Genomic DNA, 23,390 nt, shown 5'->3' on the forward strand with positions numbered 1-23,390 from the left:
TTGTTTGCTGCCTTAACTGCTGACAGGGAGGGGTAGTGAGCTTGAAAACAAAACATCACGGCTTCTTTTTAAACAGATCCATGTGTTCATTACATTTAAAGCAAGTTTAGTTCTGGTGAGTTTTTCATTGACAACTTTGGCCACTAAAGTTGATGGGATTTGGGACGAAACTGAGACTTTATAAATGGATTTGTTTTTCACGATTGAAAAGCTGAAATGGATATGTGAACAAGGCCTTAGGCCTGTTCTACATGGATGGGTTCGTCCAGGAGATACGAGCCGATGATGATCATCATATTTTTCAGCCTGAGCTAGGAGACGCTAGGAAGGTTCTTCTTCCTCAAGGCTCTACTGTTGTGTTCTGTAATGGTGTTATCAGTACAGGACAATACAGCAATGGAAAGGCTTGAAAGGGATTCTATCATTAGAATCCCATTTTTTAATAATAACACGTAGGAATAGCCTTAAGAAAGGCTATTCTTCTCCTACCTTTAGAAGTCTTCTCCGCGCCGCTGTTCCGATGATATTCCTGTTTTTTTTTTTTGCGGTATGCAAGTGATTTTTCTCGCAGCACTGGGGGCATACAGAATCCTAGGCATGCGCAGTCTGCGGCCATTTTCCTGTGGCCGCTTACACGAGCGTACTGTGTAAGGCAGCGCTGGAGATTTTTCAAGCAGTATTGGGGATGCCCCCAGTGCTGTTTGATCACTGGGGAATGCCCCCAATGCTGCGAGAAAAATCATTTGCATACCGCAGAAAACCGGGAATATCACCGAAACAGCGGCGTGGAGAAGACTTCTAAAGGTAGGAGAAGAATAGCCTTCTTAAGGCTATACCTACGTGTCATTATTAAAAAATGGGATTCTAATGATAGAATCCCTTTAAAGTCATCTATGACACCAGGAGTCCAGGTCCAAGCCTGGGAAATAGACACCCAGTCCTTATCTCACCTTATCTGGCCATATGACACAAGCCTTATATTTGCTTTATTTGTGTCAAGATAAATTGGTAATCTAACGGAGGGCACCAAAGACTCCGAGTAAGTCGCACACAACATACATTAGTAATGTGCTAGTGAAGGTGAAAACTACATGTTATGCAACACTAGCGAATTATTAAGTTATTACCACAGGGGAGATGTTTTTACTTTGGGGAACACCTTCTTATAACTGTACTGAAGGAAGCTTGGGTATATATATTTTTTTTGTTTGAAGGAGCCCTGCTTGGAGATCTCTGCTCTAAAGAGGGAAGCAATCTGACTGCTGCAAGCACAGGGCAAACAAAGGAAAGCAAAAGGAGGGCACAATCAAACCCTCTGATTAAAGGGATATTCCAGTATTTTAGGATTGATGGCCAATCTTTAGGACAGCAAATCAATATCAGATCTGGTCTGGGGTTTATTACTTGTAGGCCTATGTTTTTGCATTGCAGCCACAATTGTGCAGATGTCATCTTGGTACAGTCTCTAAATATATATTACAGGTAACCTGTAATTTAGGTTAGCTACTAGGAGGGGGTCAGATCACTGGGGGGGAAAAGAAAAAAAAAAACCTCAACATTTATTTGATGCCAGATGAAACCTATATATGGTAAAAACAGAACAGGTGCAGAGCGCTGATGAAGCGACCACACACACCCCTACAATCCATGAGGGGGGCGGATGCCGACATCTCAAATGCATACAGATAGAGCTTATGTAAGGTGCCAGTCACATGTTAATATGAGGTCTAGAGCGCAAAATAAACAGCCTATTAATCACACCCATACTATTAGATCAGACAGGCTCTCCAGCACCTCCATACTTGCACCCCACTAGTATCAACACCTTCAGCACATATATAATAGGGCCTGCCTGCATCCTGGAGAAATGGCCACTAACCATGAGGGATTAGTTAATATTTTGGCCAAAATATGCAAACTCGCAAAACAGCATCTTTTGAGTCCCTTTGTTAGACCCAAGAATGCACCACCATTTGCAGGCTTGCAAATTTTGGCCAAAATATGAACTAATACCTCATGGATTGTGGCCCTTTCTGCAGGATGCATCCAGTCCCTGTTATGTTTGTTTGGAAGGTGCTAGTATTAGGGGGGTGCAGGTATGGTGGTGCTCGACAGCCCATCTAGTCTAATACTATAGGCATCAGTAATTGTCTAGTTTTTGGGACTGTGACTAGCACCTTGTATAAGTGGATATGGACTGTATGGTGTGAATGGTTTCTTCATCAGTATTATGCACCTGCGCTGTCTTCATCATATATTGCATAATGTTAATAATAATAATAATAATACTGAATTATTAGATCTACCACCAATATGACTATAGCTAATGGTTTATTGATCCACAACATAGGGCCAATGTAAAAAGATTTTTCCCCAGGGCCACTTTGAGCTCCCAGTCCAGAGAGCTGGATGTTAGTAGTTGTGGGTCTCTCCTGAATACTCACACTGCCCTATCAGCATCAGACTGTGTAGAGGTTAACACTCCTTTATTTATAAATATCCAGGAGGAATAACAGAGGAACACACAAGGCAGAGTTCTAAAACAAAATGCTAGATATTACATGTCAAGGATTTTACCACATACATGTAAGGTGAGGTGTTGGATCCTCTTTAAGGATTGCCATGCACCATCATGCTAAATTTAGGCCCATGTGCGGTTTGCAATTCATCCCTTCTGCGCCCCATTTTTACAAGCCAACTGCTGGAGTGGGGGAGCTCTAGAGAATACTGGTACCCAGGCACAATAGAAGACTTTGGTGTCAATCATAGTCAGCTATTAAAAAACACAAGAAGAAGAAAGATGGTGACAGCGCCTGGTCCTCTAAGGACTCCTGGATGTACGCCATATGGTCCAGGTGCCTTGTTAAAATTAATTTTGACTAATAGTTTTCCCACCAAGACTTCTGTCAAGCCCAGCGCTACACTTGGAACTGCTCCACTAACATTGTTATACCGCTCATCATCACCATTATTTTCCACTGCTTGCATACAGAGAGAAAACATCTGGCAGATCAGCGCTCTTGTTACCAACAATCCATGTTCAGCTCCCTCGTGTTGAATTACAAAATGTTCTGCGTTTCGGCTTTGTTTTCGGCTGCAATCATCTTTCTATGTTATTCTGAATGCTATTCTGCTACTTGTTGCATACATTAGGCTTTAGTCATGCGTTGCAGTCATACCCCGATATCTACAAGGCACGTTTCTTGCATTCACCAATAAAGAGAATACATTTGTTAAAGCTTTTGTTTACATCAAAAATAAACACCCAAGCAGACATATATGCAGGGCAACCAAGTAATGGTACGCTCCAATCTATATACTACTTACAAGGAGTAATTATTGTTATTATAGTTTAGGCTTGGATGCTGTCATTGAGTAAAGCGGCACTTAGTGAATTACCTTACAGGGGTTATCCCTATATAGACACAATTCCATAGGACAGGGGATAAGTGTCTGATCGCTAGGGGCCCCATTGCCGGGTCCCCCAGTGATTAGGAGGATGGGGGACCAGAAGTTACCCTAAGGCCTCCTTGTGAATGGAGTGTAAGTGTACTTGCATAGCTGGTGCTCCATTCCCATCTAATGGGCTACGTCATGCAAGCGCACTGGAACTCCATTAACAAAGTGGCTTTAGAGGAACTTTCTGTTCTGCCTCCCCATGATGACTGGGGGGACCCAGCGGTTGGGTACTAATCCTGTGGATAGGGAATAAATGTCCACGCTGGGATAACCCCTTTGAGTCTAAGCGTCCGACCTAACAGCTCTGTATATGAAAGGTTTGTCCATCTTCAGCCAATAAATAGGTGCATGCCCATTGCAAGACAGAACTCCAATTACTATGTTGTGACCGTAGCAAACCGTTCACCTTTTATCCACTGTTTGTTTCACTGTGCAAGCTGCAGTGCTCACTCAGCATAGTAAAGCATAGTAGCTGAGTGTCCTATACACTGAAAGGGGTTTAGCCATTACAGAAACTTAATCCCTGTCCTGTGGACCGAGGATATGTGTCTGATCGCTGCGGTCCCAAACACCAGGTCCTTCAGTGATCTGGACGACGGGGGACTGAAAGTCCCCCTAAAGGAAACTTGTGAATGGGGCACCAGTGCACTTGCGTGACCGGATCTCTATTCACTTCAATGGGGCTGCCAGGACTGTAATCTCTGGTAGAGTTTGCAGGACCAGAGAAATTAATAGAGTGACGGTCACGCACTGCACTGGTGTGCTATTCTCAGTCCCCTGTCCTCTTGATCACTGGGGAACCTGATGTCTATTACCCAAGTGATCAGATATTTATCCCTGTCCTGTGAATAAAGGATAAGTGTCCATTACGGTACAACCCCTTTAAGCATTGCAGTCGGACTCTTATCAATTTTAAAAAGCTGGATAACTCCTTTAAATCTGATCCCTCGTTAATCTTGTCATGACAACGAATACTTCAACAATAAAACCTTAGTTATCAATAACACTTCAACACATTTTGCACAAATCAATAGTGTAAGTGAATGTAACAAACTTTGAAATGCATCTTGGAGAAAAATGCTTCTTTCTCCACTTATCAGAGTTTTTCCTGCCTCCACCCCCTCCAAATCTGATATTCACTCTAAAATCTCTGTTCAATTACATCTCACTAGCGCAAGACAGACTGCAGCTCCCAGAGATATCAGATTACATCTCACAATAAAGGTCTATGGAGAGGGGAAGGAGAAGAAGTGAGCAGGAATACAGTGAGCATGGGCACAGCCACAGTGGACGGCTTCCGGTGCTAAACACAAATAAAACAGAAAGACAGCACCGAGCGGTACATAGTGTAAAACCATACAATATGGAAAACACCATAGGTTCATTAGGAAATTCTCTCACCTTGGTAAGTAGTGAACCCCGTCACAACTACCAGAAATTGCAATGGGACCGATTAAACAGAAGGTTCCTCTCTGGGCAGATACAGCAGCAGGATCCAGTAGGATCCCTAGGGTGTATGAAGATGCACTTGGAGGACCAAGAAAAACCCACAGCCTGGGTTCTGGAGAATAAGGAAACTGCGCTGCCCTATGGATCAATATCCAAAACATGAATTTTATTGACCAACACACTTCGTGTTTCGGGGTACACACCCCTTTTTCAAGTGTACAAGGTACAGAAATGACAGCGTTCTGGTGCTAAATGGGAAGTTTCATTCCAATGGAATTATGCATATCAATACAGGTCGGGACTTCAACGGGAGAGCTCATAGGAGCTGGAAAAAAACATATACCATCCATCAAAGGCCTCAATTTAATGTACATGTCAGAAGCTTCTCCTGGCGCATATCTCAAATTAAAGCCAAAAAATGTGATGTGAACACAGCCTAGCGGGTAAGGTTGACAAAGCTATGACACTTCATAGCATCCAATCCATTCCACTTCATGTAACTAACCAGCTATAGCCTTATAATTATGTATACATTCACGGATAAGAAGTGGGCGAGTTTCTTCCACACACTGCTCATCTTCAACCTACAGTGTCTTCAGCATCTACAGTTTCCTCCGCACAAAACGTCATTGCTCTGCCTAAACCTCAGGTACGTTCTGCAGGGTCGCCCTGTACTAGATGTCTTATCTTACATGCAACTGATAAGGTGTCTTCAAGCATTTGGTCTACCACGTATTTACACCAAGGAAAAGCATAGGGCACACGTTGCGAGTACAATTCGACAATATAGGGATATGGCTTTCATAATTAAATTGATAGTAATATCATAGAAACAAATGTTCCATTAGACTCAGTGCGTTGACATAAATTCACCTGCGTATATACGCTGTATGACTGTTCTTATGGTAATGTAACACTGAAGAGCTGTAATTAAGTACAACCTATCATTAACAATGTCATAATTTCCTTCACCCGAAAACCTAACCACACATTATTTACATAGCTTTCAGGCTGATGACATAGGGCGGCTGATCACGGTTAATGCCACATACTCACTCCTAGCAGACTATACCATATTTACAATCGAGACCACCCTCAGAAGACATTGGAAAATGGAGGAATGTTATTGGCATGGAGCCACTAGTTCATGCCGCACATTATTTTAAAAGCGTAATATGACAATTATGTGTTCTTGCATTCATGATCATCAGGCCACCCTTGGCTGATTGGCAGCTTGCTCCCTAATAATGTGCATAGGGAGAAGGCTGTCTATCAGTGGTGGGGGTGGGAGCTTGCAGCTCGTGAATACTGAAGACTTAATAGTGGACACCATTGAGAGGACTTCAGTGCTTAAACTTGTGCTGAACCTAATAACAGTGTGAATTTCTACAGATCACTGCAAGAAAATTGGTAACAAAGGATTGGATCACTACTTCTGTCTGTGACTACTTTATACTAAAACAAACTAACTTATCTACACAGTCCAGTCATATTAATATGATCACCACCTACTTTTGACGTCAACGTTAAATAACCAATCGTAGGACAATCACATCTACCAGCAGGACAATGCGACGTACCATGAAGCTCGCAGTGTATGTGCGTGGTTCGAGGAGCACCAGGATGAGTTTGCCGTACTCCCTTGGCCAGCAAATTCCCCGGACTTGAACCCAATCGAGAATCTGTGGGACCACCTCAATCGGGTTGTTGGATGCCATGCCATGGATACTCAACCGCGTAACCTAGCGCAGCTGGCCATGGCACTGGAGTCGGCATGGCTCAACATCCCAGTGAACATCATCCCAACATCCCCTCTGTTCCTGCACATCTCGCAGTGGTCCGCTCTGCAAACGGTGGTTATTCTGTATTCTGTGACAGATGGTCACATCAATGTGACTGGACTGTGTATACCTGTAATCAGGGCTGCTTTAACCATAAGCATACATGCCAGGCACTACGTTTATGGGGGGCCCCCTTTGCTGTCCTGGATAGAATGGGGCATTCCCACATTGGGGGCTGTCCTGGGCAGCAGGCAGTGATTTCAATTCTATCTGCCTCCTTAGATGGCATGTAAGGTTAAATAGAGTGGTAGAGCAAGGAGCTATTGTGAGGGCCACTTGAGGGAACATTAAACTACAGGGGGCTTCACTTAGGAAATCATTGGATGGGGCCCATTTAGTAAACCACTAAAGTATTAAAATGGCCCTGACTGTAATCTAAATCTATTAAAAAAAAAAAAAAAAAAAAAAAAAAAAGCAGCACTTCAGGCAAAGTCACAGATGGCTACGACCGCTTGTCCAAAAAACACAAACACTTATTGGTACCAATAATAGGAGTGGTTTCTTTAATGCTTCTTGATGTTCATGTGTTTTGCAGGTAGACCACAGTTTATACACAAGCATCAACAGGGATTCAAGAACCAATATGCAAGAAGACCACATGAAGGAATGGTTTGTAGCCATGTGTGACCTTACCTTTACTGTATCAGTCCCTCTTGTAGCTGTCTGAGCCTATAGATTCATTAAAGATCATATAAAGGATTACAACCTGCAAGATTAGGATTTCGATCAGTGTTTCTTAACACAGTAGTTGGTTCAGTATCGGAGCTCTATTCTTGCTGATACAGATACAGGATATTAGGAAATGAAATACTGGCTTCATATACATAGATGATGAAGTTCCGGTCTGGTGAATGGGGCATACAAATTTCATAAAAAATCAAAATGGTTTTCAGCCATAATAAACTATTAGTAGATAAGTAATGTGGATATCATGCATAAGTCATATAAAGATGTATAACTGCTAGAATCTCTATATATTTTTTGGGTGTATACCATTTTCCACTTTCACACACCACACCCCTTCCTATAGATGCACAAGCACCTCCAAATCTGTATTTGGCCAAGAAGGCTGATGATTTAGTATGCCGCTACCATACACAGAACATTTCCAAAGGGTGCACTTTCTGGCACGCTGCTGAATTACTCCTGGATATTTCCATATTTTCTGGGGGGGCCTCCCAGACTTTGTGAGAGAGTTGTCAAGTAAGCAATTTTGCCTAATCTGGAAGAGATTTAGGATGGAGATGAGTTATTGAAAGATTAGGTAGATTATTCATTTGGGTCTTGAATTACGGGATGAAAATCCCAATGTTAAAGTGGCCATATTGACTTTTAGAAGAGGTAATATCTAGTACAGGGGACTTATTACACCATGGATGCCCTGCTAAGGATTCTAGGTAAGGAATAGGCAAATAAGACTACGTTGGTCTTGTTTATTTAGAATTTAGATTTATTTATTGGTGTGGTCATTGGTTTTTGAGGTCTGATTTGTATATCACTTACCCGGAATTCGTAGCAGGGATTGCATGGTCTTATAAGCCCCTATACCATATCCTCGTAATGAGACACATTACCCCTTCTGACCCACATCAAGACGTCTCACACAGCCAGAGAGAGGCAAAAACCTCATCACAGCTGACTGCAGATGGGAGTTATTCTGGCTTGGCTATTATTCCCAGATTATGCTTTTTCTTCTTTAGAAAACCCTCAGTAATCTATAGCAGTGTTTCCCAACCTTTGAAGACTTGCAGCAGCTCTAGAAAAAAAAAATTCTTTCGACCATTTTTATCACGAGAAAAAAAAGATTAAAAAAAAAAACCTACAGGGGTTTTTTTGTGTCGTTTTTGAAATTAAAGCTGGAACCACATCAAAACTACATGTATTTTTAGTTGCAAGTTTTGATGTAACTGTGAATGCATCCTAAAAGCTACACCATCCTATAATTTCCACCCAGAAGTAACAATACTCACCAGTGGCCACCAGGCAAGTACTAATGTTCTTCAGTAGCCCCCACGCAAGTAATGATGTCCTTCAATGTCCCACTGACAACTAATAATGTCCTACAGTGGCCCCTTCACAAGCAATAATGTCCTCCATTGCGCCACCTGACAACTAACAGCGTCCCCTGAGAAGTAATAATGTTCTTCAGTGGGCCCCTGACAACTAAAAATGTCCCCAGAGGCCCCATATAAATAAAAACAACCATCAGCACTTGTCCATCCTAGATCCCTGAAGCTCTATGATCCTCCTCTACTGCAGATCGCTACAGCAAGTCTTCATCAAACATCATTAAACTGATACCTGAGTAATAGCGCAGGAAGATAAAGTCCTGCCACACCGTTCTATTTAACTACATAGGCATCCTAAAGATGGTGATGTAATTAAAAAGGAGGCATTTCAGGTTGGAATCTATAGAGAGCTACCTTCCAAAATCTGCTCTTTTGCACTAAGGTTGTAAAGGAGAACACTACAGAAAACAGTGGAAAGCATCTTTTATCTAGTGGATGATAGGTGTAGTAATCATAAGCAATGTGACGGCACAGCCCAGCTAGTATGTAGCCAGCCTATACACACCAAGCATCTCCAAACCTAGGAGGACGTCAGACGTGCAACTAATAGTGTGATAGAAGTCTGGAGTTCTCTTAGTGTTGGCTTCTCATTGCTTATTACATCTATGTCTCATCTACAGCTGACTGGATGATGATGATGATATTACAATCATAAGACCAGAGATCACAAGTTCTAGTAACCCTACAACTCCTTGTTGCAACAAAGGAATGAATCACAACTGCGATGCTGGGGGTTCACATACATTAATCTCACGTGCAATGAGTAGGATAAGGTGAATTCTCTTGAGAGACCATAGACATTTCAATAATCTGTTTCTAATATGTAAAATAGGGTTCTCCAATCAGTGATTCACAGACCCCATGTATGTGGCTCCCTAACTATTGTGTACTATGGGTGCCTGGGATGGCAAAGCATTACTAGATCTTGGTACTAGGATCAAAACCATATCAACTGGTCATATATTTAGAAGGATTTTTTTTTCCTCTTTTAATACAGCTCAATGTCAATATCTAAACGTAGATGGAGAACTACATAAGTTTGGGATCCCTGCTGTAAAATGTACTTGTGTGCAGCTTTTCATGTAAATTTGCAATGGTAAACCCACAAAACAGGTTCTACTGGACCAGCGTTTTAGGGTACATCCATACAAAAGAAAGGAAGAGGAATTTGAGGCAGATTTCTGCCCCTCCATCTTGAAATCCGCACTAAATTTAGCTGTGTGAACATACCCTTTTCGTTCCAAAATATGCCTATCCCTAGCCCAGCGGGTAAAAAAAAAAAAAGCCTATACGTGACTGAGAATAACTTCCTAGATTGCACCATGAGCATCAACAGAGATGAGTCTCATTCCCACGATACTCATCAGACTACCGTAATTGCTGGTAAATCTAAAAACCACACGCAGAGATATGGATATTTGGGATACCAAACAACGTGTCCATAAAATCTGTTGGTGATTAATGTCCCAAATTATTTAAGAGGCTCCCTTAAAAGAGGTGTTATGGGAATAGAAACTTACCACCTACCCACTATCAATAGATCAACAATTACTTATTGCAAGAAAAAGGATCCTGTTTTACCAATTTAACCCCAGCAATATAACCACAGGCAAGAGGAACTGAACGGATGAATGTAGTGACACTGGACATTCTGCTACATGGCTACTGTCTTGATGCAGGGGGACATGAGATCCCCATTATGGTAACCCTATTGGCCAGTCTAGCAGTTGCACCCTATACAATGGATAGGAGATTACTTGGTAGTACCAGAACACCCCTTTAAACACTAGACCAGGTGTCCCCAACACCTATATAAAGAACCCTGATAGCGGTCTATAATGCTTTTTTTTGCAAAACACCCCTGCTAATGCAGCGCACGTTCTACAGGCACGTGTTTTAGTTGCAAAAATAACCAGACCATTTTCACTGGCAAAAAAATGGATGCACGATGAAGTATTTAAGCTTGCCACATGCCTTTTACCTTTCTTATATGTAATGCCAGGCAATGGGGAGTAATTCGGGTCATAAATAACCATAGACAGCTTGATTCAATATGCCTTAATTGAACGTACTTACAGTACACGGAATATCACTCCCCCACACACATCACATCTGAGTAATTTCTGACATACATAATATCCAGGCAACGAGATAGAAGAACCAGAGAAAAAGCAGCATAACATATATCTCATCTCAAGTGCCATCACATGCCACTCACACATGTACGAAGCCCTTGCTGATCTGTCACGAACATTAAACTTTGTTCCGAATTCTAATAGGAAATTAATAAAACCTAGAATGGGGAAAAAAATACATTATCCCCATCAGAGTTTATCTGCTGTGTAGTCGATGCTTTTTGTAAGGAAACGTTCTTGAATATTATCCGAAAATGAAAAGTACTGGCTCTCCTTGAGGAGACGCAGCTGGTGTATGGGATCTTAAAGAAAAGCTATGCAATGTAAAGGTCCTCCAAGATAATGGTGGTCTTTGCATCAAACTAGTGCAGGGGGCCTAATAAACAAAATAAACTTCTCCAAGGTACTGGGCTCTCTTTATGGAGATCCAGCTGGGACGCAGGATTTTACAGGCAAGGATCCCTGGGAAAAAGGATGCAAATTAGCTCTGCCCAAGAACCAAGCACAATAACACATAGAAATGGCAACTGTAGAAATGGAGGGTCTCCAGCAGTCCGGGATAATATGCGGCTTTATTTCGGACACACAGAAAAGTTAAAATCCAAGTAGCCTATGTGTCGTGAGTGTGTAACACGCTTAGTCATGACATATACACAACAGCCAGCAAAGTTAGCCAATCATTTGCTATTTGTTTGCAGACGAGAGAAGTAAAAAGTCCAAAGTACAATAAAGTACAATAAAAATAAAGATTACAATAGCAGTGAAGAGGTCCTACCACATACTAGAGAAGTGAATCGACATATTCTACAGGTCAAACAGAACAAAAACTACATATAATAGAAAATCATAATCTGTGAACAGTGTTGACCACATTAGCACACAAGATATGAGAAAGATCTCTTACCTCGGGAAGTAAGCCCTCTGTCGGAGTAGGTGAGACTCCATCCACACTGTCCTGACTCCTGGCACTGAGCTGTGGGGACATGGTCGGAGATTCATCGATGTAGGGCATAGTTTCTGACCCCTCACGAGAGCTCTTCTGCTCCTCATTCCCTTCGGCGTCATACCCGTCGGTGCCGTAGTTGAAATCTGTTACGAGGAATAAGAAAGGCCGTTGAGTGCCTTCGATAAGGGCGGCCAACGAAGAGGCGTACGGCTTGTGCCTGGGGGTCATACTGGCATCTGAGCTTCTTCAGAGGAGAAGTGAAAGGGAAGCACAGGGAATGAACGCTACAGAGGGTGAAGGAAATAACAGGCTGGAAAACGAACACACGACAGGGAAGGAGGAAGTCGATGGAACGCGGAATGAAATACAAAAGGGCAAACAAGTTTTAAAATGGAAATGAGCAGGTGTAGGAGATGGCAGATGGAAAAAAAAAATACAAGAGTTACACAAGCTGGAAAATCGAATTCCGACTGTATAAACTAGAACACAACGTAAACCTAAAAAAGATGAAATAAATGAAGACGAGAAAATGATGCTGAGAAGAGGTAAGAGAGGAGTACAGAGAGACACGGGAAGGCACAGCACATAGGAGAAGCATCAGAAAGCTGGAGAAGAAGCCCGAGGAGCCAGTCCCTCAGCTAAATGCAGATCACAGAGGTCAATTGACCACCTCTGAAACGCACTACGACTGAAGGATTAGGGGAAGCCTGTGAGATTGTGAAAACTGGAAAATCAGCGGCTGTCCACAGATGACAGCATCAGAGCTATTCCGGGCCCTGCTCGTTGCCTCCTTCTCTGAGTCAGAGAGACAGAAGGGGGGTGTGGGGGCTCACTGTTTCCATTTTAAAGCTCCAGTTATTGTACAAATACAATTTATAAAAAGGTACATGTAAAAAGAACACCTTTACTGTGGAGTACTGCGTGGATTTCGCTGCCAATTGTTTTGTTGTGTTTTTTTTTTTTTTTCTCCCCCGAGAGCGCTGTTTTATGTTCTATATGTTTAAGATTTAACTCTAAATCATAGGCCTTAAGCCCCTGGAACGGGCGTAACCATAGCAACCTTCAATGCAGGATTTTTAGCAAATGTGCAGACACTTTACAAAGTCCTAATCGGTTACTGGTGAGAGGAGTGGGTTTTACGAAGCGTAAGAGAATGGACACGAAAAAAAAAAGGAGAACAAGAAGTGAAAAGAAACGCAGGTAAATGGCTGGAGGCTGGCGCTAGGCCAAAGTTTAACATCATTTGGGGAGATTGTTCATGTTAAAGGGGTTTTAGAACAATCCTTCTTTTCTGTGCTGTTTACATTGAGCTTAAAGGGGTTGTTCAGGATTACAATAACATTGCTGCTTTTTTCCCCCAAAAACAGTGCTACGTCTTTTCCTAGGGATGGATTCAGGGCTATGGAGTCTGGGCCAGGTTTAGATGGAGCTGTAAAAAGTTACGGACTCTGGCTTTAAAATGAAATATTATATAAGGCTATGGTCAAATTATATGTAGATGTATAGCATGTCGTATATTTACACTTCTAGGAAGTCAATCACTAGGTTTTTCCTGAATTAGAGGAGATTTACCGCTTCTGTCTGGCCACGGCCATCAGCCATTTATGAAGGAGTCGGACTGTGGAAAAACAGAGATATCGGAGTAGGTGTTTGGCTGACTGACTCCATAGGCTTGTTGGGATGTGTTCAGTATTGCCGCTCAGTTCCAATAAAGTGAATAGGCTTTAGCTGCGAGACCACACAGACAGTAGCCATGTTTTATTCCAGTCCTAGACAACCCTTTTAAGAACCATGTAAGCAGCACAGAATTGGAAGTCTTTTATACAATCACAGATGCACAGTATACAGTATTTTAGAGATTTCAATGGTATTTACAAAATATTTCCATACACTTCGAAAGATGCACATGGACAATAACACGGCCAATGATACTGACAGTGTGAATATGGCCCCCAGCTAGCCAAGTATCAGCTGATCCATGACCATTTAACATGTAAGGGGTCAGCGAGATGAGCGAACACTGTACGGATCAGCCGTTCCAAACAGCACGTTCCCATAGAAATGAATGGAAGTACCTGGCACGGCGATCGGCCGCCGGCAAAGTGTACGTGCCAGGTGCTTCCATTCATTTCTATGGGAGCGTGCTGTTCGGAACGGCTGATCCGAACAGTGTTCGCTCATCTCTAGTCAGCAACCTTCGGCACTCCAGCTGCCGTGAAACTACAATTCCCAAGATGCTCTATTCACTTCTGAGTTCAAAGAACAGCAGAGCAAGTATGCATGCTGGGAGTTGTAGTTTTACAACTGGAGTGCCAAAGGTTGCCTACCCCTGATCTATAGGGTCCAGTGTATGGCCTCTGACATTGGGGTAAAACAAAGACCAGCCAGGTTGGATTTAACCAATCTGATCCTCTCTCTTTCTTGAGATTACATTAAGAAATCTACCACATATTATATCCCTATGCCATAAAAAACAAACAAACAAGAAATGTCAAGTGTTGACTAAACTTAGTCTGGGGCATAAATGCCATCACTACCCAAAAGAACTCATGGAGGGATTTTTCCATGATCCGGCAAATTTCCTATAATAGTTCTACTTAAAGGGTTACAGACAGACTTTCTGAAATTGGGTCAGATTATTGGCCCATTCTTCACCTGGTAGGAGTTTAAATGGCCATAGACATAAGCACATCAGAGCCATTAGATCCCTTTATTGCAAGAGTCCTTATATACAAGAGTTCAGAAATGTGGGAATCTGAACATTACCATGGGGTAACTCCTTACCCTACTGCCACTCCTGCCTAAGAGTACCAGGTAAGCTTCTTCCTTGTCCATGGTCAGAGGCGTAACTTGAAGTACCAAGGCCCCAGTGTAAAACCTGTGAAGGGGTCCCTACCTGCTTTGTGCCATTTAGAATAGTGGTATATGTTCTGTGGCAGATAGACCTTTGGGGCCAAGGCCTGGTAGCACTGCTACTTTGTGCCCACCCTACAGCAACTATCATTATATCTTCTCATCTGTACAGTATCTTTGGCCAAGCTGGTATGGCTGTGTATTGGGCATTGTGGAGCAAAGGTTGGGATCAAGCTTGTTAGATATTTACTTTCCTAGGAATCAATTACTGGAGTTAAAAAATAAAATAAATTAGATTATCTATACTGTTCCTGGTTGACCATGGCCATCAGCCATTTCTAAAGGAGTTGTCGGTTAAGGAGTTGGAGTCAATCAGTGAAAAAATGGAGGAGTGGGAGGTTTTGTGTAGTGACACCACAGTCATGCAGGCTGGTATTAGTTTGCCTAAAGATGACAGGTCTAGTTATTGCTGTGTCCTGGGGAACCCTTCATCAGGGCTCCTGGGCACCCCGGTGGGGAAACACTTCTACAGGTTCTTCTGACTATTGAACCAGAGGACTAAGTATAAGAATTCCAATCCCCAATACATCATTTCATCAGGTCTACCCTCCTCCAGCAGGACCATCCTTGTACACCTACACTTTCTAGGATGGATTAGCGCTCATTTACATAATTAATGTACAGTAAAAGCAGGAGGTAGATGTAACGTCAGGGAAAGAGTGCACACCGATCAATAGCTCTTACCCAATGAGTGCACAATACATAGCAAACCCTGCCGGCCTTCAGGATAGCCATCAGCAAACAGACTCGCTGCCACACGCAAATCAGGGATTCTCTAAAGGTTTTCATTACCTAATGACATTGCGAAGCATTTATAATAAGGTTTGTGCTCAGACATTTTCATGTCCTTAGAAGTTCTTTATTACTATAGGCATAACGAAAGAAAAAGGGGTCCCTTCCGAGAGCACTCACAGTTATTGCCTACCATAGGAATATATAACAGAGGGGTTTGAAAGACTGATATTGATGGCCTATACGTAGGGTAGGTCATCAATATCAGATTGGTGGGCGTCTGACCCCCAGCACCCACTGATCAGCTGATATCTGTACAGTGCTGGAAGCAGACGGATTACACTGAGTAGTGGCCATTCCAGGGTACTACAACTTAGCATGAATGGGAGCTCAGCTGCAGTAGTGTGACATAACCACTACTCAGTGCAAAGAGTCTTCTGCATCCAGTTCTGTGCACTGTGCAGATATAAGCTGACTGGTGGGGGCGTTGGACTCTTACCAATCTGATACAGAGGTTAAGACATCAATAGCTGGTCGAGGAAGACCCCACTAAATTGACCACAGAGTAACAGAAAATTCATCATCAATACAACCAATCCAGCATCTCCCTCTTACCATAGTCTTATATGTATGAACACGCAGTCATAAATGTGCAAAATGCCAAACATGTAAATCCGTGCATATTCCATATCAATGAAGTTGTCGTTTTCTTCCTACTATGCTGCATGTTATAATTACTGACCCATTAACAATATAAGGATAATGTAGACGCCATAAGACTGAGCAGATCGGCAATTCTGATATTAAAGGAAGCTGCTTTTACGTGTGAATATAAAGGCTATTGTGGCTAATGTGTACAAATACAGGATGATTTATAAAGGATGGGGCAAATAACTGTGCAATAACTTGCAGGGTCGACTGGTAGAGAAGGATTTTGCTGTAGTCTAGTGTTCAGCGATGAAGCTTGATGGGAAGGTCAATCTCCACAATATGAGAATTTAGGTCTCACAAAAACCACATGAGAAACTCAAACAAATGTGCCGGTGCAAATTCTACAGTCTCTTCGCTTTTACTGAGGGTACCAACTTGGCCATGTTATAGGAACGGCTGTCAGCAGGATGGTGCAACTACCTCTACAATTCCATTTGGATGGTTGTCAATACCTGAATGAAACTCTACTGGCATGTTGGATCGCCTGTGCAGGAAACAACGATTCCCCAACGGTACACTGGCCTCCAGACCCAACACCCTGCGACTTATTTCTGTGGGGCTCATCAAGGACTTGGTGTATCTGCCCCCAACCCCCAAGGACCTGAGACAACAGATTGCTGAGTGGATTCCATATCCAAGGACATCTGCCGTGTTACCAGTGGAAACCACATTGAACATTAGTAGTGTATAGATACAACTTGGATAGATAATATATCTATTTATTTGAATATTCTCTTGGCTAGGAATACCAAGGCTAGAATGATGAGTACCCCGTATTTACAGGCAATGAGAAAATACCCTCCCAGGCACATACAAAGTGATGATCGTGGAAGCCATAAGTATAAGCCACAGCATAGGCAGTATACATCACTGAAGCTCATAAACAGCTGCAAGTATATCCCCACCTACAGAAAGTAGAATGCTAAAGAGCCAAATCCAGAAATAGAGTGTTACATCTGTACATATCTGTAGGTGGTTGTATACATACAAAGCTTATGTATGTATTGTGACCAGGCTTCTTCTCTGCCTACACTAATCTGAGATGTCTCTGGGACCACCTTGAGACACAGACCACCCTGTTGTTGAGCTCAGTCTGTGCAATTCTTAAGATGCGTACTGTCGTACTGTACTTTACATAAACAAATCTGAAAACACAGAAGGTATTATCTGTATTAAAACAATGATCAAGTGTGAATAATAAGGGGCTGTGCCATAAATGATGCAACCCCTAACCCCAGGATAGAGGGATAAGCGGCTGATGACTGAGGGTCTGAATGCTGGGACGTCAATGATCACAAGACTAGGGGCTTAAGTACCAGTGAATTATCCAAGTGATTGGGCCAGTGTTGCACATTAGTGGCCAGTCCTTTATTCACTTCTATGGGGCAGTCTGAGATCACCATCCCAAGCAGACCTGCACAAATGAATGGAGTACTGGCCACGCTTGCACACCACCGCTCCATTCACATCAAGTATCAAGGTGAACCTTCCGGTTCCCGTTCTGTATACCTCTGTGAGTGGGCCCCCAGAGATCAAGCCTAGTGCTAGTGAGTAACCCCACCTTTGGTGTTTCTTCTTAAAGAGTTATCCAACTTTGCAATATTGATGGCCTATCTTTAGGTTAGGCCATCAATATTAGATCTGTGGAAGTCTGATACCCGGGACCCCTGCAGATCAGCTGTTCCAAGACACTGAGACTCCCAGTGATGTTGGCCACTCATTGTGCTACTTTAGGTACCATAGAAGTGTATGGGACAGCTCTGTAGTACCTAAAGCTGCCATTACACTTTGTGCGGCAAGTGAGTAGTGAGACTCCCTTCACATAACCATCACCGGGATCCACATTGCCCTGGACCAGTAGATGTAATATAGATACAAAGATGGATAATCCCTGAACTCCTGGCTAGCAGTAGAAGATAAAATCAAACTTGTGTTATTTCTCACTTTCCTTCACAGGAACAGAACAAAGACACAACAGTGTCCAATCTGTAATATGCACCTAAGGGACCCAAGACACTCCGGCTCTCTGTCATTGTGCTTGTCACTTTATGCTTACTTGTCCAGCACTTTATACAGAATCTGCAATGAATGGTCCAGACCAGATGAGAACAAAGCCTAAGGCACAAAAGACACATGCAGTGAAGGAAAAAATACACTTCTTGTTTTCTGCTCGATCCATTTCTGACTTGTTTGCAAAATCTGCACCGAAAACTGCATGTGTGATTCCAGCCTAAGCGAGCTGAGGAGCGGAGAGGTTAATGAAGAAGCGGAGGGAGAGATGAGCAGAATGAGATCTTGTGTTAGCGTGATAAGCCGTGGGAGGACTATAATTATTCTCAAAGAACTCCTGCCGGAGAGATACTGGGTTAACCATTTACATAAAGAGTCCTATGAAATATGGAGTGGAACAAAGCATGATGGGATATTTTGAAGATGCACTTATCTACCTGACTATACCAAAAACTAAGATGGTGTGACCACCTATAGGCCCCCGACACTGTATAAATCCAGCAGTATGCCATACTAAGACGTGAAAGCCTTGAATGCTTTGTAAATCTATCCAGACACAAAACGGTTAAGAAGTGAAGCCATTTTCATACCTGAATCCCATGTCATGGGGATTTCTTTAAGAGCCGAAGATTGACTCACATACTCCGAGATGACACATTGCACACTTTACTTCATGGCTCGTGATGTATATACACAACATGGTCACGGGCGGGCGGCCTCCATACAATATTACATATGACTGCCATAGAAAAGTGAATCACAAGGCAGCCTTAGAACATTTCCTTATATAAGAAGAAACTGGATTCTAACTGGAATTTACTTCTATATTAACAATTGTTTTCTTTAAGCAGCAGAAGAGATTAGGAAGAGGTGAGGAGGTGGAATTCCCTACTGTTTCCATGTCGGTGTCGCCAGCCAAATATAGTCGCCGGTTTTCTCTGAATGGAGCTAGGGGAGAATGGATTTGGGCCCTATACTGTGATCTGGCATTGGGGTATGCTTCCCTGGTTTAAGGATATGTATACAAAGAACATAAATTGCAGAAGAAAATATCTGCAGAATCTTCTATGATATCCACAAGTATTCCAATGCAAAGGAAGAAACCTGCACCATAAACTACGGTAACATCTGCACTGCAGGTCAGTTTTTATGTGGATTCTGGACAGATCCAAGATCCACCGCTTCCCTCCCCTCTACCCTAAAGAGCAGCATCTTATGGAGACAGTACTTTTAGGCCAAACTAAAGAAAGAGTGTTGTGTGGTTTGCCAATAGATCATAACAGAATACAAACAAGGCGCTATTCAGATTACGTTTTTTACATCTGCTTAGAGTGCAAAACATTGATGTCTATGTAACTAGATGGCCATCCATTTGGGTCCGTTTTTTGCATCCGTTGGAATCTGCTAAACAAATGTAAAAAAAAAAATAAAAAAAAATAAAAAAACGTGATATGAGTGGAACCTTACTTGTAGCTAGGTTTCTGCTGTATTCACAAGCACAGCTGCCCCCTCCCCCCAGTGACTAAAGGCTGACATGTATTTGTATGTGCAGATGGCGGTCGCTAGTCAGCGATGAGGGGGAACCCTCACTCATAATACAGCAGACTCATAACAGACATTGTGCTTATGTCTAATCTAGTAAATAACTGTAAAAGCAACAATGTTAGAACATCTTTTCTTACTACCTTGCATTGTGATATTCCTCTGTAATCCCTCCTGGAAATGTAGAAATAAATAATTATCTAACACTGAGGAATATTAATGCCCAACCAAAATTCAGGAGCATGTTATCTTCTAATTCTGCATAGTGTTGTTCCTCCAAGAAATTTATGGCTATATTGACCAACTGGATCTTACCATTCCTATCGTTACAGCCTCTGAGTGGTCGGTGTCAGAGTTTTTCTCCCCGCATTTTTCACTCTTTTCAGGTGGAACCCGGGTGGAATACCAAAAGGCCCCAATATAGTCTACAACTGGGTAACCACTTCTTTTTATTAAGCGGATTAGGTTTTTGCTCCAGGGGGGTTCCCAAGTGAACCCCCTTAACAGAAACCCAAACACAGTGAACCTAGTGTAAGAGTAACAACAGGGGAACAGTGCAATGTAAAGCTAGAGTATAAGAAAACATTATAAGGAAGACAAATGTTAATTTAAAAAAAAAAAAAACCTCACTTTACTAAAACCATAGAGAGCCCTTACTACATTTTGCTGTGGGGCCCAATAATACCTGTGTACACCCACAGCACTGACGCCATCTTCCGAGACATCATAAGATACAAATATACGCATATGTATCTTTAAGTCCATGTGCTGGTTACCCTACAATTCTACAGTAATGGTCTACATATGTAAGATGTGTACGGCATGAGCGGCATAAAACATTACGAGGTGGGATACTACATTACACTGCCTATGGTACTTGCAGTGACAGTCCAGAGAGAGGCGCCCAACTCACTCCATTGTATAAAACCCCTAAGGAGATGCTGTATCGAAATCCAACCCCGACTCTGCAATTAACCAACGAGGAGCTGTCATAAACATGCCAAAATGTTATCGCCACAAGGCAAAGACAAGTGTGGTTACCAGATCATCATCTGATAAGATTACATAACAAAGCATGACTTACATTGCCGCAACTCTCTTGGGACCAGGGATTTATTATCTCAAAAGACACGATGGGAACGCTCATTTATAAGAGCAAACTAAATCACAGGGAGGTTTGACAGCAAAACCATGCAGAATATATAGACATACACAGATAGATAGATAGATAGATAGATAGATAGATAGATAGATAGATAGACAGACAGACAGACAGACAGACAGACAGACGAATTGATAATGCCTGTATACATATATCTATACAAAGAGTGTGCCTCTGTCTGCATCTCTCTTTAATACATATTACACACACACACATATATACATATTATATCATATGACAGTCTGGGTCAGTGTTTTCAATTTATGGCAAAGATGTAAATTGTGAATTAGCAGCCACTGCAGACGGCTATGTCACTTAAAGGGACGCGCCACGTTAAGATACACTCTAACCTATGTCATAGAGCAGGAGCAGATGAGCAGATCGATATATATAATTTTATTAGAAATGTTCCGCCATAAACTTGTCATTTATTAATTTATATCCCTACTTATTCTCCGCTTCTGATTCCAGTGGGCGGTCCTACTCAATGACTGTCAGCCTTCTTTGTATGATTGTCAACAACTCAATCGGACCGCCCAATGGACGCCTAAGCCCAGAATGAACTGAAGTGGAAATAAATAATTGGTACGTTATATGGCGGTTTTCCCTAAAGAACTATATAGCAGTTTCCTGGGCTCCTCCTATAACACAGTGCCTGTAGACTGTACATTCACAGTGTCAGGTTCCCTTTAAGACAACATGATCCGAGTACCTTATCAGGAAGAAGAATGGGGGAAACTAATATTGCAGTCAGTAAGCACGATGGCGGTAAGTACACAGTATAACTATTCTGGAAGATCATGGTATCTGCTTCGCTCATCAGTTGTCATGCCGCAGACACTCGGGGCATTACTTTTATCCTATACACATCCCATAGGGCCAGTTCTTGGCCATACAACAAATCCCCTCCCCTGGATTGTGGCGTGTTAAGGACAGACACAAATATACACAACTTTGCAGGTTGCAGTAATTAAAGCAATACATAAAAAACAAGGCTTCGAAAGGCGGATGACTGTTCCGCTATACGTAGCAATAACATCGCCATATAGAGCTGCAAATGGAAATCCAGTCACTGTTTACAATCCATGGGGGAGGAGGAGGGATACTCAGTGAGGAGATGCAGAGCTCCTTCAGGAATCAACCTGGAGAGACAGAACTAGAGCACACCGACAGAGCATACAGATATGTATTGTGTAGCTAGTACATGAAACGAAAGTTACAACCCATCAAATCCAATATAAACAAAGATCGATGGGGTCCTACAGGGGCCAGAGGAAAGGTCACCTCAGTTTACACAAAAAGAGCCCTGCAAATATCAAGGCATAGAGATCTGGTTAAATGCAAGCAAAGATTCCCTAGGCACGGTGACCCTAAATGAACGGAGGCCGCACATGCAGGGTCCCCACTCACCCCGCTCCTGCAGCCACTCCATTAATTGTGCAATGTAAGGCGGCTGCAAACTCCCCCAGTACAATCCATTCAATCTCTTCACTGCAGCTCCCGCTGATCCCTTCACTTCACTGCCACTGCACACAACAGATCCATGGATACAAACGGGGAAGAAAGAGACGTAGAGCGGTCCCTGTCAGTATATCTGCTCGTCTCAGAGATGAGCCTGGATGTGAGGGAGAGGAGGGGGCTGCTTGGGCCAGAAGCCGGTCAATTACCGGCACAGGGGGCTCTCTTGGGGATGCCTGTAAGAGTGTGCAGGGGCGGGGACCTCAGGGAGGATGGAAAAGGCTTATGGAACAGTACATGATGGATATGGGAGCAGCACTATCGGATTCCACTTAACCATACGGCAGAGACTCTATTGCACTGCCTGGTTTTACTTTCGCCTACAAAGACTCCAGCTGACACGGCTTCTCTGTCTAGCAGGCTGGCCGCATCCCAACTATCATGTATCATCAGGCTTCACTCCATAGGAAACAAGTTCTAGGAGCTATCCAAGGTCCTTACAGGACTGAGATCACGGTCAGCTCCAATACAGGAAAAGTCAGGAGTGGGAGACAAAATCAGGCAAATACAAGGTGAACTGATGTGGCCAGAACCCCTCCATATAACTGTACTATTGAGCAAAGACTGCCAAAGTGAGTTAATACCATAGTCAACACAACGAATAATAGGGCTCCATTCACACTAACACCTATATCTACCTTACTCTTTGCCATATACATATTAAAAAAAATGTCTTGGGTAAGGTCACCACAGCACCAGCTATTGACTGGCTTGATATAAACTCCCCTCTAGTTTTTACAGTTGCTGTATTATTCTACTCAAAAAACTTCACAAATCTTAAAAGTCGAGAGCATGTTGGGTTGGCCACCATTGCCTGTGATGTCCTATCCATAGAATAGCTGAGGCCTTTACTGGTCACTAGGGGTGCCAGGACCCCCCTCATTCCTCCTTACTGCACAACCA

At 42.7% G+C, this 23,390-nt stretch overlaps 1 protein-coding gene across 5 annotated transcripts in view; it reads right to left on the reverse strand.

Moving 5' to 3' along the window:
* The window catches only part of ABR (ABR activator of RhoGEF and GTPase), a 265,327-nt gene that overhangs the window by 162,498 nt on the left and 79,439 nt on the right, over positions 1 to 23,390 (reverse strand). For 4 of the 5 annotated variants that reach the window (XM_075263741.1, XM_075263746.1, XM_075263742.1 and 1 more), the window contains one exon: positions 11,858 to 12,042. In XM_075263741.1, coding sequence (XP_075119842.1) covers positions 11,858 to 12,042 — 185 coding nt within the window. Of the gene's footprint in view, positions 1 to 11,857; positions 12,043 to 22,379; positions 22,594 to 23,390 lie in introns of those variants that run through there. The other variant, XM_075263744.1, reaches the window with a different exon arrangement.

Source organism: Leptodactylus fuscus, chromosome 2, assembly GCF_031893055.1.
Source record: "Leptodactylus fuscus isolate aLepFus1 chromosome 2, aLepFus1.hap2, whole genome shotgun sequence".
Classification (NCBI taxonomy): Eukaryota; Metazoa; Chordata; class Amphibia; order Anura; family Leptodactylidae; genus Leptodactylus; species Leptodactylus fuscus.